The sequence below is a fragment of the Leuciscus leuciscus genome, assembly GCF_965113295.1.
Source record: "Leuciscus leuciscus genome assembly, chromosome: 11".
Classification (NCBI taxonomy): domain Eukaryota; kingdom Metazoa; phylum Chordata; class Actinopteri; order Cypriniformes; family Leuciscidae; genus Leuciscus; species Leuciscus leuciscus.
The window spans coordinates 26,054,518-26,068,516 of NC_138735.1; the positions used below are offsets into that span (position 1 = coordinate 26,054,518).

The 13,999-nt window shown below is 36.0% G+C and overlaps 1 protein-coding gene across 1 annotated transcript; it reads right to left on the reverse strand.

The window, feature by feature from the left end:
- Positions 1-341: 341 nt before the first annotated feature.
- LOC309508818 (cyclic nucleotide-gated channel beta-3-like) lies at positions 342-10,650 on the reverse strand (the record flags this gene model as incomplete). The annotated part of the gene is made up of 17 exons (XM_082183288.1): positions 342-643; positions 1,345-1,504; positions 2,371-2,523; positions 2,613-2,731; positions 2,803-2,886; positions 2,971-3,068; positions 3,156-3,315; positions 4,979-5,120; positions 5,600-5,722; positions 6,095-6,159; positions 6,298-6,384; positions 6,484-6,534; positions 6,718-6,926; positions 7,125-7,487; positions 7,634-7,794; positions 10,083-10,296; positions 10,572-10,650. 17 exons carry the CDS (start codon positions 10,648-10,650, stop codon positions 623-625), a joined length of 2,289 nt encoding a protein of 762 aa, XP_082039414.1. The 3' UTR covers positions 342-622.
- Between the last annotated feature and the right edge of the window lie 3,349 nt (positions 10,651-13,999).

Sequence of the window (13,999 nt, forward strand, 5' to 3'; positions counted from 1 at the left end):
TGATTGATATGTAAGATCACTGTTTTCAAAGTGTGCTAGACAGGACTTTAATAGTGAGGTCGGGCAGGCTATTCTGGATCTGTGAGCTATTCCTGCTCTGTTTGTACTGTATATTTGCTCTGGGTCCACATTTAGAATGACCATTTAGTTAATTAAAACTCTCAATGTCCCTGCCAGACTAAAGAGATTAACTGTGAGATCTCACGACAGACTGACTCTACCAATCCTTGGCTAAATAAGAGCATATGTGAGCTATGTGAACTCTCAAGGATAAATACTTGATATATTATATATTATACGTAGTGTTATTACATTTTTGTGCATTGACAAACTCAATATGCTTCAGAAATGAGGTCCAATGTACTATGGAATTACAAAATCATTTTTATTTAGGTTTCAGTACAAAATAGATCTACAAACATACTGTTTTGGAAGATTGGATAGTTGCAATCTCAATGCATGTATCGCTATTAATACAACTCACTGATTGGCAAGTACTGCAGTTGGCAGGGAAAGGAGCTCATTTTCAAAACTTTTAGATACATATAAATATATTTATTTTGTAAATACATGACAGTAGATGATTTCAAAATGAACTAAATATTTAATGAATTTCATGTGATTATTGACCTTCTGATGCAGCCTAGAAAAATAAATAAATAAATAAATAAACCAAAATGTACTCTTGTTGAACTGTCTTTTTGTATTATATTGTATTATACATCCAAAAGTTCAGAGTTTTATTCAGTATACACTACCACTCAAAAGTTTGGGGTCAGTAAGATGTTTAAAAAAAATATATATATATATATCAACATTGCAAATCTACAAATCTACAGTAAAAAAAATCATTTATTCCTGTGCTGCAAAGCTGTATTTTCAACATCATTATTCCAGTCTTCAGTGTCACATGATCCTTCAGAAATCATTCTAATATTCTGATTTGCTGCTCAAGAAACATTTATTATTATTATCAGTGTTGAAAACAGTTGTGAAGCTTAATATTTCAGTGTAAAACATTTTTCTCAGAATTATTTTGATGAATAGAAAGTTCAAAAGAACAGCATTTATTTGAAATATTGATATTTTGTAACATTATAAATGTGTTTCCAATCACTTTTTTTTTTCTTTTTTTTTTTTTTTTACAATTTTTGTACATATTACACACACACGGCCCAACAACATCAGACAAAACAGTAGGGACAATACAGCTAAATATATCGACAGGGCAGTAAAGAAAGATAAAAAAAAAAAAAAAAATTCCTATCACTTTTGATCAGTTTAATGAAAAATCTTACTGACCCCAAACTTTATACTTAATATATATATCTGAGAATTTCTTACCTTGAGTCTGTCCAAAAAGCCTTTTTTGGTGAACGTTCCTCCTGCAAAGGCACGCAAAAGTTTTGGAGTGGGAGGTTTTGGTCCGAACTGATACGTTTCTTTTTTCTTTTCCTCGCCGGCTTTAGCAGCAGGAGGCGGACCCTTGGCTTTCAGCAGTTTCCTGTGAACAGTGTTAACTGGTATTTAAGATTTCACTGTTGGTAGTGCATTTTAGTCTTTGTAGGCTAGCAATGAGTCGGAGTCAAGACCAGACCCCTCTCTAGATTCTAACACCAACACATCTACTCCAGCCAAAATGGCATTGAACTCAAATAGAGAAATTTCAACCAGGCTGAGAGATATCTGAGATCGGGATTCTTGAGATTGAGGCTGGGTGTTCTTTTAAATGAACCAATCAAACCATTCCAGGAAGAAAGGTGTGTTCTCATTTACTGGTGGTCTTTAACATTTCACAGGCAAAACCCAGTCAGAAATCCACACGATCGTAAGTTTTGTGCACATGGGGCTTTTAAGTGATGATTAATATACTTTAATCATAATATACTACATATACTATATATATACTATATTTAATCATTATATACTAATATACTATAATATAATATACTACAGTGAATTGGTTCATTAAAAATGATCCATCTGAGCAAATCAATTCGCTGAAATGAGTCAGTATTCTTAATCAGTATTTTGTTATCCAGTAAAAATAAATAAAAAATGCAAGATATACTTACTTCAAAAGCTACATTTATGAAATATTAGGACTTTTTTAGAAGCTAATTTTTCTTACCTTATTGGCAAGTAGATTTTTCTTGTTTTAAGCAAAAATCTAACACAATTAAGTGAGGTCTTAATGTCTTGCAGAACCATATTTACCTTGTTTTAAAAAATAATATTTTAAAAGTAAATCATCTTGTTTTAAGGATATTTAGACAAAAAATTCTGATTAAGAAAATGTCTCACTGCTCATGTTGGTGCATCTGCATCTACATGAACTTCTGCTTGAAAGAATAATGTGACATAACTCACCGTCCTTTCCTAGCCAGCACTTTCTGAGACTCGGGGTAGTGAATCAAGATGTCATTGAGATCTTTCTTGTCCAGCACAAAGAGGTTGGCGAATCCATGAGCCGCTACGTTAGCAGTTCTTCTGTTTCCACCATTGGCTGAAGACTGTAGCAGACTGGGGATGATTATAAATACATGATAGTTCATATGTCACATTCATGACGTGTAGCTGTAAAAGCAGATTCTCATTTTAATACCTCTCACCTGATCTCCCCGAACACACAGCCTGCCTTTAGAGTCACGAACACAATCTTATTGTCCGGCCCACCGATGACCTGCACCTCTCCGGCCTTAATGACGTACATTTCCTTTCCAATGTCACCCTGTGGAGAACCAGGTATGAGGACTTGATGTTTTTGGTGTCTATGCATAAATAAAGGGCAACAAAGCTCACCTTCTTGCACACAAAGTCTCCAGGCAAGTACACAATGGACTTCAGCCTTAATAACATGTCCACCAGCATCTGGTTGTCACAGCCCTGTATGAAAAAACTGCAGAAACGTCAACCAACTGACCATGAGCAGCAGATCACTGTCTGGTTCCTTCCTTAAATCAAGCCCACCTTGAAAAGGTCGATCTTTTGGAAAGTGGCGAGGTTGATATCCACAGCGATGGCTATTCTCATCACCAGAGGCATCTGTTCCAGTAGCTCAGACTCATCTGAGGAAAAAAATAACCTTAATCAGAAGGACCCCGCTGTCATTGCTACTCATTTCAGATCATTTTAAATGTAAACTAAGATTTTACCCAGCATGCCCTGGGAGTCCCAGGTGTAGTTGTACCAGGTGCGCACTCTGGTTTGAACCAGCCTGGGGATGCGGTTTGACACCATGTACGCCACACAAGAATCCATAGATGCACGGAAGTAGGTCTGGCCGGCAGTAGCTGCTCCAATGACATCTCTCATCTGTAACATCAAAGATTAAAGGGATAGTTCACCCAAAAATTCCTCAACCTCAAGTTGTGAATTTCTTTCTTCTGCTGAACACAAAAGAAGATATTTTGAAGAATATGGGTGACCAAACAGTTGATGGACCCCATTGACTAAAAAAATACTATGGAAGTCAATGGGGTCCATCAACTGTTTGGTCACCCATATTCTTCAAAATATTCTTTTGTGTTCAGCAGAAGAAAGAAATTCATACAGGTTTGGAACAACTTAAGGTTGAGGAATTGATGACAGAATTTTCCTTTTTGGGAGAACTATCCCTTTAACATCTATACATCTGATAGGGATGCACCAATATTAACATTTCAACTGATACTGATAAACCGATAATTAAATTTCATGTTATGGTCGATAACTGATGAAAGACCTATATTAAAATGTATACACTATTTTTGTCAAATTAAATTCAAAATACAATACTAAAAACAAAAATCAATCGTCTGAAATGCTACAAATGAATTTAGGCAAAAGTACATCATGAAAAATGGATATTCATTTCGGGATTTACTAAAGATTACATTTAACAATGTTATACAATTAATAGTGTAGTTTTTTTTATTAATAGTAAAAAAAAAAGAAGTCAATTTAGATTTCATGATGACTTTAAATAGAATATTGCAGTTTTTATTATAAATGATTTATCCTTGCATATCGTTATTTTTGATAATGTTATAATTAATAATGTTAATAATTACCCCCGTAAACTTTAATTAAAATAACCTCCCCTCCCTCTTTTAACGACTTCCCTTCTCTGATGACGTTTACTGATGTGAGGGCGGGGCAAACTGTCACTCACAGACAACGAACCAATCAGTTCCCGATGTCCAAAATGAAGTCCTGCCCTGCATTTTTTCGTGTTCGAAAAGCCATTTCACTCTGGTATAGTCATAATAGCAAAGACTATCGCAACATATAGTCATTTCATTCCAATAAACATTGTGTAAATGAGCATACACAACTAAATATCCAATATCGGCTCTCGGCTGATATATAAATAAACAAACAAATAAATCAAAATATCTCAATATGTGTGCATCCCTAACATCTGGTAAAGATGTGGCACTATATAGCTAAGCCTATATACTAAGCCAACAGGAACACCATAACAATAAATCAACATGGTTACTGATGGAAGAACAGGTAGAGCTGAATACTATGATATGATTGGCTGCCTGGGATTAGGGGGAGGAGCTCATGATGTTTACATCATCACATCATGTACCTGTCCAATCAAACTTGAGAAGACAAAGACACCAACGAAAAAGTTTATTAACTGAAAGGAAATCTCAAAGACTGTGTGAGGCTCAGGCAAGCCACCAATGTTGATCAGAGTCCGCACAGCAAAATAATAACTGCGCAAGTACCTGTGAAAGAGAAAAAGAGAGATAAAGTTAGTGGTCGGTAAAGAATAAAAACATCTTGCATTCGTATCTGAATCCGTATTAGAGATTCAAACGTATTACAACAACGTCAAAACAGCAGACTTCAAACACTGAGCAAAGCCAAGGCCAAGCAAGAAAGCAAAGGAAATCAAAACTAAGCAAAAAAAAAAAAAAAAAACGACGAAGCACTTCAGGAGCATAAGCTTTACAGACAAAAGCTTTGGAGACAAAATGTCTACCTGGCCAAGAACGATGGACAAAAATAGGGCACCAAAAAAATAGTTGGTCATCTGAAAGATCTGACCGAACATGGTCTCGGGGAAAGGAAGTTCTGCGATCATCAGGAGGGATTTCTCCGCATAGAAGAAGCAGCTCAGGTAGCTACGAGAATATGAAAAACCCCCAAAACCTGCAATTATTGCAAACTACATTTTACATTTATTGCTTAAACTTGCACTGTGAGTGGAAGAAAAGAAATAAAAAGGAAAAAATAACATTAAATTGTCATTTCAAACTCATTTAAAGGTAATGCATGTTTTGTGTTGTTTTTTTTTTACCTTAAATACTTTTGTCTGTCCCGGTTTAATATGCTGAGACTATAAATAAGCAATTCGTAGGTTGATTTGTAGAACACATTCTTATACAGCAGCACTGGCTCAGCCAATGGCATGGGTTTAGGGGCGGAGCTTTTGTTTGTTCAACGAATGACAGATGGGGAGAGTGTTTGGGAAACCTCTTTGAATCGATCTTTATTTTTGCCGTTCTGTTTGGAGCTGCCAGTGGTTACACACTTTACCTTTAACAAAATAGACAAATCTGCATATTCTGAGTGAATCAGAAGGGTATATGGAAATACATACGCGCTGCCATGTCCACTGTAGACCCATTTGGTCTTGCCGATCCCCTGGTAGTCAGATGCCACATAGTAAAGACAAGCGTTGAGGTGGAGAATGAACATCAGGTATCCAATAGTGCGAATTACTCTTAAAAAAGAGCATAGGATTGTGGTTACAATTATTTATTGAATTAAGAATATCTTTTAAATTCCACTTCAGTTCCTGAATTTGAATTGAGAGAGCAAACAGGATGTAGAATTTTAATTAGAGTAGAATTATAATGGAATGAAGTTAAATCAGAGATGTGTGTTTCATTTATTTGTTACATTTACAAAATTAACGTTTTTGGACCATGGTGAAATAATATACAATGCTCTAATTTTCCTCAAAATCTTCAAAAAGGAGCAAAACAACATTCACATTTTTTATGAAATGCAGTCATTTTGTAAATTGTAAAATTGTTTCCCATCCATGCTAGAGCAAGATCAACTCTTAACTAGTAAAGACGTGGTTACGCACCTCCAGATGTACGCTTTGGTCATTATACCTTCAAGACGGTCACTGAACTCAAAAAAAGATTCAAACTTGAGGAGAAAATGTAAACAAAACAAGGTTAGTGCATATTCAAAAATATAATCAGTTCATGAATAATTACGCTTCTCATAGCCAATAACGTCTCCTTTCAAAACACAAGCATTTATAAAAACTGCAGTGTTCATTACCTTCATCAAACGATTGATCCTGAAGACGGACTTGAATCCAAACAGGAAACATGACAGGTCCGAAGGCAGGACGGATATTAGATCGTTCTGAAACGACAGGAAATAATAAATAAATACTTCATGGCTTTTTACTGGGAGATAAAATTCTATTTTAAAGATGAACGTCAACTAAAATATCTGCGATACCTGAAATCTTGCCGATTCCCGATATTTCGTTTTAATCACAACTCTGTCATACTGAAAGAAAATGATGAAATAAAATAAAAAGTTAGTGCACTTAAGAAGTCTATGGGGGGAGACATATTAAACATTGCTTTATATCAAATAATTACATAAGCATAAATAGATATTTTCCAGAAAAGACTGCAAACATAAAACGAAACTATCAAAAAAGTGTGTTAAAAATAAATGTTTTCTTACAATAATGTCTCCTCCCCTACAAAACTGCAGTCGAGGCTGGAAAACGATCATGTCGATGACATAGATGATGTCAGCAATGATGTCCAAGGTGAACCACAATGGAATGACCTCCGGGTCATGATATGGGAAGGCCATACGGACTGGTATGAACCACAGGTTATAGTTAAAGGCAATGGTCACCACGCTTAGCCAAGCGATATACCTGCGGTCTAACGGAAATCACAAGAAAAGAGCAGAAGAAAAAAGATTTATTCAGATGGATCTTTTTCTGTCCATCTGTCCAAGTTGATTTGAAAAATGTAGGCTAAGTTGGACAATTAGAAATAGTCCCAATACTTTGGACTTAATTTTGGGCAAACATAATTTTGTATTCTTATTCAAAAGTCGGCATATTTGTGAGGAGTAACCTGTGAAAGGATCGATGGAGGTGCCCAGTCTTTTGTCCACGCATTCCTCGATGGGCTTCAGAAGGAAATCTAAAAAGGTGCATTTCATTTTTGGCCAGATGGACTTGTCCTCTGCCTCCTCTTTCTTCTGGTCATCCTTCTTCTCTTCCTTTTTTTCTTCTTTCTTTTCCACAGGCTTCTCTTCTTTCTCTTTTCTCTTCTCCTCCTCCTCTTTCTTCTTCCTTTCCTCCTCCTCTTTCTTCTTCCTTTCCTCCTCCTCTTTCTTTTTTCTCTCCTCCTCCTCTTTTCTTTTCTTGTCCTCCTCCTCTTTTCGTTTCCTCTCCTCCTCTTTCTTCAGGTAGTCGTCTTTTCTCAGGACGGGTGCTAGAACAAGCACAAAATAACTGGTGTGTTATGTATTTACTTATTGGTGAATCTCATGTCATGTTATGTGGCAATATGTACCATTTACGTATCATGCAACTGTAGTAGTCATTAATTGCAGAGGCATAGGATTGATTTGTACTCACTGACAGGTGGGCTGCGCTCTGGGGAGGACGCATAGGGGTCAATGACCTTTTCTTTAAACTGATCAGTCCTTTGGCGGTACCGCTGAACAATCTCGATGAGTTGAGCATCAAAATGCTCACTTATCACAATGGGCCGGGATTCGGGCGGAGGGGCCACCTCACTATTACAATCACACAGAGAATGACAAGAAGGTGAAATCAATGTATTAAAGTATAATAAGTAACTGCCACTATTACATATCAAAATTACATCTGAAATTGTCACACTAAAGAAAAAATTATTTACAAATCTTAATAATTAAAAAGAAAAAAAAGAAGCTTATTTTGGGGGGAAGAAGCTTATCTTAAAGAAAATAATTCAGATTTGTCCCTCAGTGAAAAACAGAATTCTGTTTACGGTAATGGACTTACAATGAAAGTATGGGGCATATTAATTTTAAAAGTAGAAACCTTGTGTGTTTTTTAATAGTGTTTATATTAATTCCTCAATGCAAAAATAAATGTATCTATGTTGTGTAGCGAACTTGCGATATGACTAACGTTACCTTTCTAAGCGAATGAACTTCCGGTTGATTTTCCTCTTTGTAAACAGGATGCGTATCATGACATAAATTGTAATGACGGATTTAAAATTACAGTGAGTAAAAGTGAGTAAAATTATCACTCTAGTTCCATTTTACCATTTATAATGCTCACATTTTTGTAAACCGTGTATGAATTAATTATTCATTCCAAAATGTGTTGTTTGAGCTGTGAAGCCGTCTAAATGCTTTTAATTACATATTTTTACGTTGACCCATAAGCTTCCATTGGATCCGTGTAAACACGACTTTTGTTTCTTCAAATGAACTGTGAGATTACCTGAGGTGAAAGGCAGCATATGTAACGTTAGATCTACTGAACACCTGAACAACGTGATGTTTACAGGAGCTAAAACTGTTAATCCGCATTTCGCTTGTAAATGCTGACCTCTACTGGTCATGAAGGAGCATTACAACAAGAAGAGCCAGTGCCTCTTATTATGGGTGTCATTATATATGACACATTATACACTAATGACACACACACACACACACGCACGCACGCACACACACACACACACACACACACACACACACACACACACACACACACACACACACACACACACACACACACACACACACACACACACACACACACACACACACACACACACACACACACACACACACACACACACACACACACACACACACACACACACACACATATATATACAGTACAGTCCAAAAGTTTGGACACATTACTATTTTTAATGTTTTTGAAAGAAGTTTCTTCTGCTCATCAAGCCTGCTCAAAAATATTTTCTAATAATATAAATCTTCTTTACTATCACTTTTTATCAATTTAACACATCTTGCTGAATAAATAAAAGTATTGATTTATTTCAAAAAAAGAAAGAAAAAAAAAGTACTGACCCCAAATTACTGACCAGTAGTGTATATTGTTGTTACAAAAGATTTCTATTTTTAAAACATTTGCTTCTATTTTCTTTTCTTTTTTTTTTCTTATTCATCAAAGTATCCTATAAAAAGTATCACAGGTTATGAAAAAATATTAAGCAGCAGAACTGTTTCCAACTTTGATAATGAATCATCATATTAGAATGATTTCTAAAGGATCATGTGATAGACTGGAGTAATGATCCTGAAAATTCAGCTTTGCATCACAGAAATAAATGATAATTTAAAGTATAATAAATTGAAAACCAATTATTTTAAATTGTAATAATATATCACAATTTCACCTTTTTTTTCTGTATTTTTGATCAAATAAATGCAGGCTTGATGAGCAGAAGAAACTTCTTTCAAAAACATTAAAAATAGTAATGTGTCCAAACTTTTGGCCAGTACTGTATATATATATATATATATTTTTTTTTATATAAAAAAAATTATCATTATTATTATTTAAAATCAGTCTCATTCAGTTCCAGTGAATGTGAGTATACTTTGAGGATCATATCCATCATAAAACCACTATGGCATTTTCCTATTTTGGTGTCGGCATTATTTTTGTTCTCTAAACTTAAGTGGCTCGAGAGATCTTCTTATATCAAACACACTGTAAATCTTTTAATCTCCTCTCAGCTCATGGTCTCATAATCTTCCAGGTCTCTGTTGGACAGTCTTGGATCTAATGTGCAGTGTTTGCACAGGCAACTTACTCTCATGGTCCTTATCAAAACAACGAGAGCCTAGTTAATTAGCCTTTATTAATTAAAGCTTATCAACCGCGCTCAGGGCATCAAGAGCGTCTCTTGGCACTTGCATAGCAAAAACAATGATTTATATAAGTGAATGAAAACAAAATCTACTTTATTCACTCTTTTGCCGTTATATTAAAAAACCTTTTGACCAAACTGTTACAGGGTTTATCAGATCAAATGTTTCTAGTATTAGTTTACCCTTCAGCAGGTGGCGGGCCGTTGGCTGGGTCTGCAGGTTTTTCCTCTGGTTTGGGGGCCGGTTCTGGTGCTGCAGTCAGGGCCGTCGGTGCTGGAGCCGGTTCTGGTGCTGCAGTCGGGGCCGTCGGTGCTGGAGCCGGTTCTGGTGATGCAGTCGGGGCCGTCGGGGCTGGAGCCGGTTCTGGGGCTGTCGGTTTTGCTGCTGGTGCTGGAGCTGGGAAGCAATTTTAAAATATCTATTTAAAATGAAGCAATTTTGTTCTGCGTGATTCCCGACTGGAGGAAGACTCGGGGCACAGGTGGAGGAGTGACACCTGAAGCAGCTTACTGACAACTGAAGCCATTACAAACATTACTGCTAAGAAACCTGTGACAGACTGTAAGAATTATTCCAAATGCCTCTCATCTGGAACATATCTTCTGCAGGTGCTCAAGCAATGAATGATGAGATAATTTAGAGGCTAATTACAATGATTACAGATGACTTACCGGGGCCTTCATCATCTTTCTTGTCTTCATTTTCCTTGTCTGCAGGTTTTTCTTCCTGCTGAGTGCAGAGATTGATCATTATCCCTGAGCGGTTTTGCAGTTATGAAAACATTCTCATTAATGACATATGATGGTTTCCATTATTTTAAATTACTCAAGCACCTTAAGCTATAACTTTTACATTTTTAAATTATGTTGGTCCTTTACGTGGTGTTTGACATAATAGCAAAGCACCACCAAACATGTTAATAAAGTTAAGCAAAGTATATAAAAATATACAATTATTGTAATATTGTAAAATTGTTACATATAATCATATTTCATAATAAAATGATTTTAAAACAACACATCTTTATACGTATATATGTATATATATGATTTTTTTTACACATATGTATATATAAAATATAATATAAAAAATATACAATAGCCTACTTGTAAATTATACATGTATAGAATATATATATATATATAAAATACTTAATATATTAAATGCTACAGAAAACATTTGCTTTACACAGTAATGTGATATACACACATGCATTTAAAAAATGTAGCATTTATCATTATTTGTGAGAAAAATTTTCCAAAAACATTTAAAATGAATAGCTAGAAAGTTTACAACATTTGTGTAATGTTAGCAAGTTGATTATTACATATGTTTGAGATAAAAAGTACCAAAATGTTCATAAAGTCAATTACGGGCCACTTGTACTTACCTTGGCAGGGGCAGGGGCCGGGGCCGGGGCCGGGGCAGGGGCAGGGGCCGGGGCAGAGGCTGAGGCCGGGGTGGGACCCACAGTTGGACCCCCGATGATCTTCTTCAGCTTGCTGAACATGGCAGGCAGCGTCTGATGAGATCGCTGTTGTGTTGGTCTTTCTTATGTGACCGCGCCTCCTCCTAATGTTGTTGATGCAATTAGCACTTTTAGACCACTAATACCCATCTGCAAACAGACAGAAGTGAGTCGAGGCCACAAATCATCACAGTGTCTGTCATCTGCAGACCACGTTCCAAACCATGCCAACGGCCACACATTTTATACATATTTTAATATTTCATTGTTGTACAACTAGCTATTATACTATTTTATAAAGTTATAAAACATGTCAAATATAGAAAAAGTCATACAAAAAGGACGTAAAAGTGCTTGTTTCTGGTCAATATAACCCATATAGTTTGATTCACAGTATGTTTCTGTAGTGTTTGCAGCCTTTTTACGTCTCCATACAGTACGGAGTGTTTCAGCAAATTGTCATAGCTTTGAGCAGATTTCACTGGTGGACCTGCGAGCTGTTATGCTGGATTAGTTCGACTCATATGGGGCGGTGGACCACTTACTTAATTAAACCTTAAAGCTTTTAGTTCAGTTGAGGGGATTTACTGTTGTGGTTTCACAGGGAACAGACAAGGCTAACAAGAAGAAGAAAAGACGTCTTTGATCTTACTGGCCTTCCATCTCTTTATTCTTTCCCCTTTTTAAATTTCTCTCTAAAATAGAGACATGTTCATTTTATATTTCTGTTTCAACTGGCTTAAAAGGAATAGAATAGTTACTCACCTTCTGTTATTTAAAGATAGCCTGTTCAAGTTGTTGGTCATCCTTATTTGCTATTAACCAAAAATGATTAAAACGTTTTTAAAATGTAGTTTAAAATGCAAATGTGTAATTTTAGTATTATTTATATATCTGCTATTATAGTCTTTATTAATATTTTGAACTAGTTTTTATTTTTATAAAATAAATAGTTTTATATTTGTATTTAATTTGAGTTAAATTCATTGATTAGAAATTTTGTAAAATACTTTTGTCATTTTGTTTTTGTTCCTTTTAAAGCTCCATAACTTTTTTGGGGTTAAAAATTATCCCAAATACATTTTTGAGCAAGTACATAACCAGCCAGTGTTCAAAACTCTCTGCTTGCCTTTGCTCGATTCAAGATCGTAAGCTTGTAATAATGTTTTTAATTCCAGTGGTACAGGTGGATTTCCGCGGGAAATTCGAGCATGTCTTTGCGTCATTACGTCACACCTGTACACATAAAGAAGGCGTCTCGACGTGTGAGTATGGAGTCCAGTGGAGACATTTGTTAAGTCATCTGCTTTAAACATTACCGTCCTCATGGTAGCTTTCGTTAACTTTACATTAAGTAAATCCACTTCAAAAGCTAATTACTCAAAAACGGAAGTTCAAAGACAATATTCTAAAGATGGCGGCGCCCTCGTTTCTCTGGCGCATAAGGTCTATATTTAACAAACGAACTAAATAAATGCTCTGCTAGTTAACTGGAGATGTTTTGTTTATTTGTATTGGTACATTCGTGCCGCGAGATGTTTCAAAAGTGGTGGGGACAATATCGACCTTAGCAAAAAGTGGTGGGGACAAGTACCACCCGTCCCACCCGCAAATTAAGCCTATGGTAGAATCTGTGATTCAGAATGACAGTATCCACACCGTGTATCCACATTCTCCTCAAAACATTGGATTAATCCGCGCTGTGCCGTTCCGAGACATAACCCACGTAAAGTTGATAATTCCGCGAATAACTGCAGATTTCGAACAGAGATGGCGACAAAGGAAAAACTACGGACTGCAGCTTTAAATATTACAACTCAAATGTCAAAGCAACATCTCTAATTTTCCCTTAGTTTCATCTAATATTTATATCTATTTATCTTTCAATTAACAAAAATGTTTTTAATGTTTTTAGTTAATAATAATAACTCGTGTGTTTATTTATTTATGTGTTTGATTTTTATTTATTCTGTGACTGTTTCGCACGTTACTTTAAAGGGGACATATCATGCTAAATGCACTTTTTTAGCCCTTAAATGCATTTTGTTGTATATTTGGAGTGTTTAGAAGTACAGAAAAGATTAAATTATTCTCTTCAGGTGCTTCGTTGATATCTTTATATTCTGTTTTGGTCATATTTTTCAACCGGTTCAGATTTTTCTGTTATCTATGACGTTTTTTGAACTATCACGTCACAGTATTTGCAGCGGAACTGCCAAATAAGGACATTGACTTCCGGCCCAACACTTCGAGCAATCCGCCATTATTATTTCTCGCTGCAATTTTGTAGTCCAAGCTAAAGGATGCAGAAGTTACGAGAGGGTAAGTTAAAATGTTCGGTTGTTGGATGTAGTAACCCACACGCTTCATTACACCGTCTAATTTAGATGAACTGCCGCGCTTGTGACAGGAGCATGTTTAACTGAAAGAACGAGCAGAGAGAGACCCGGTCGCGCGCGCGCTCACTCTCTCTCTTCAGAGCCAGGCGAAAGTGTAAACAAGACATCACCGTCTCCAAACTAGACGCTGTCTTGCTCTCTCTCCCTCGGACATATTAATCAAAATAAATCGACACGGTGGTAAAAGGTCGGAAGACCAAAGTTTCATGTGTAAATACAGTACACACCATTG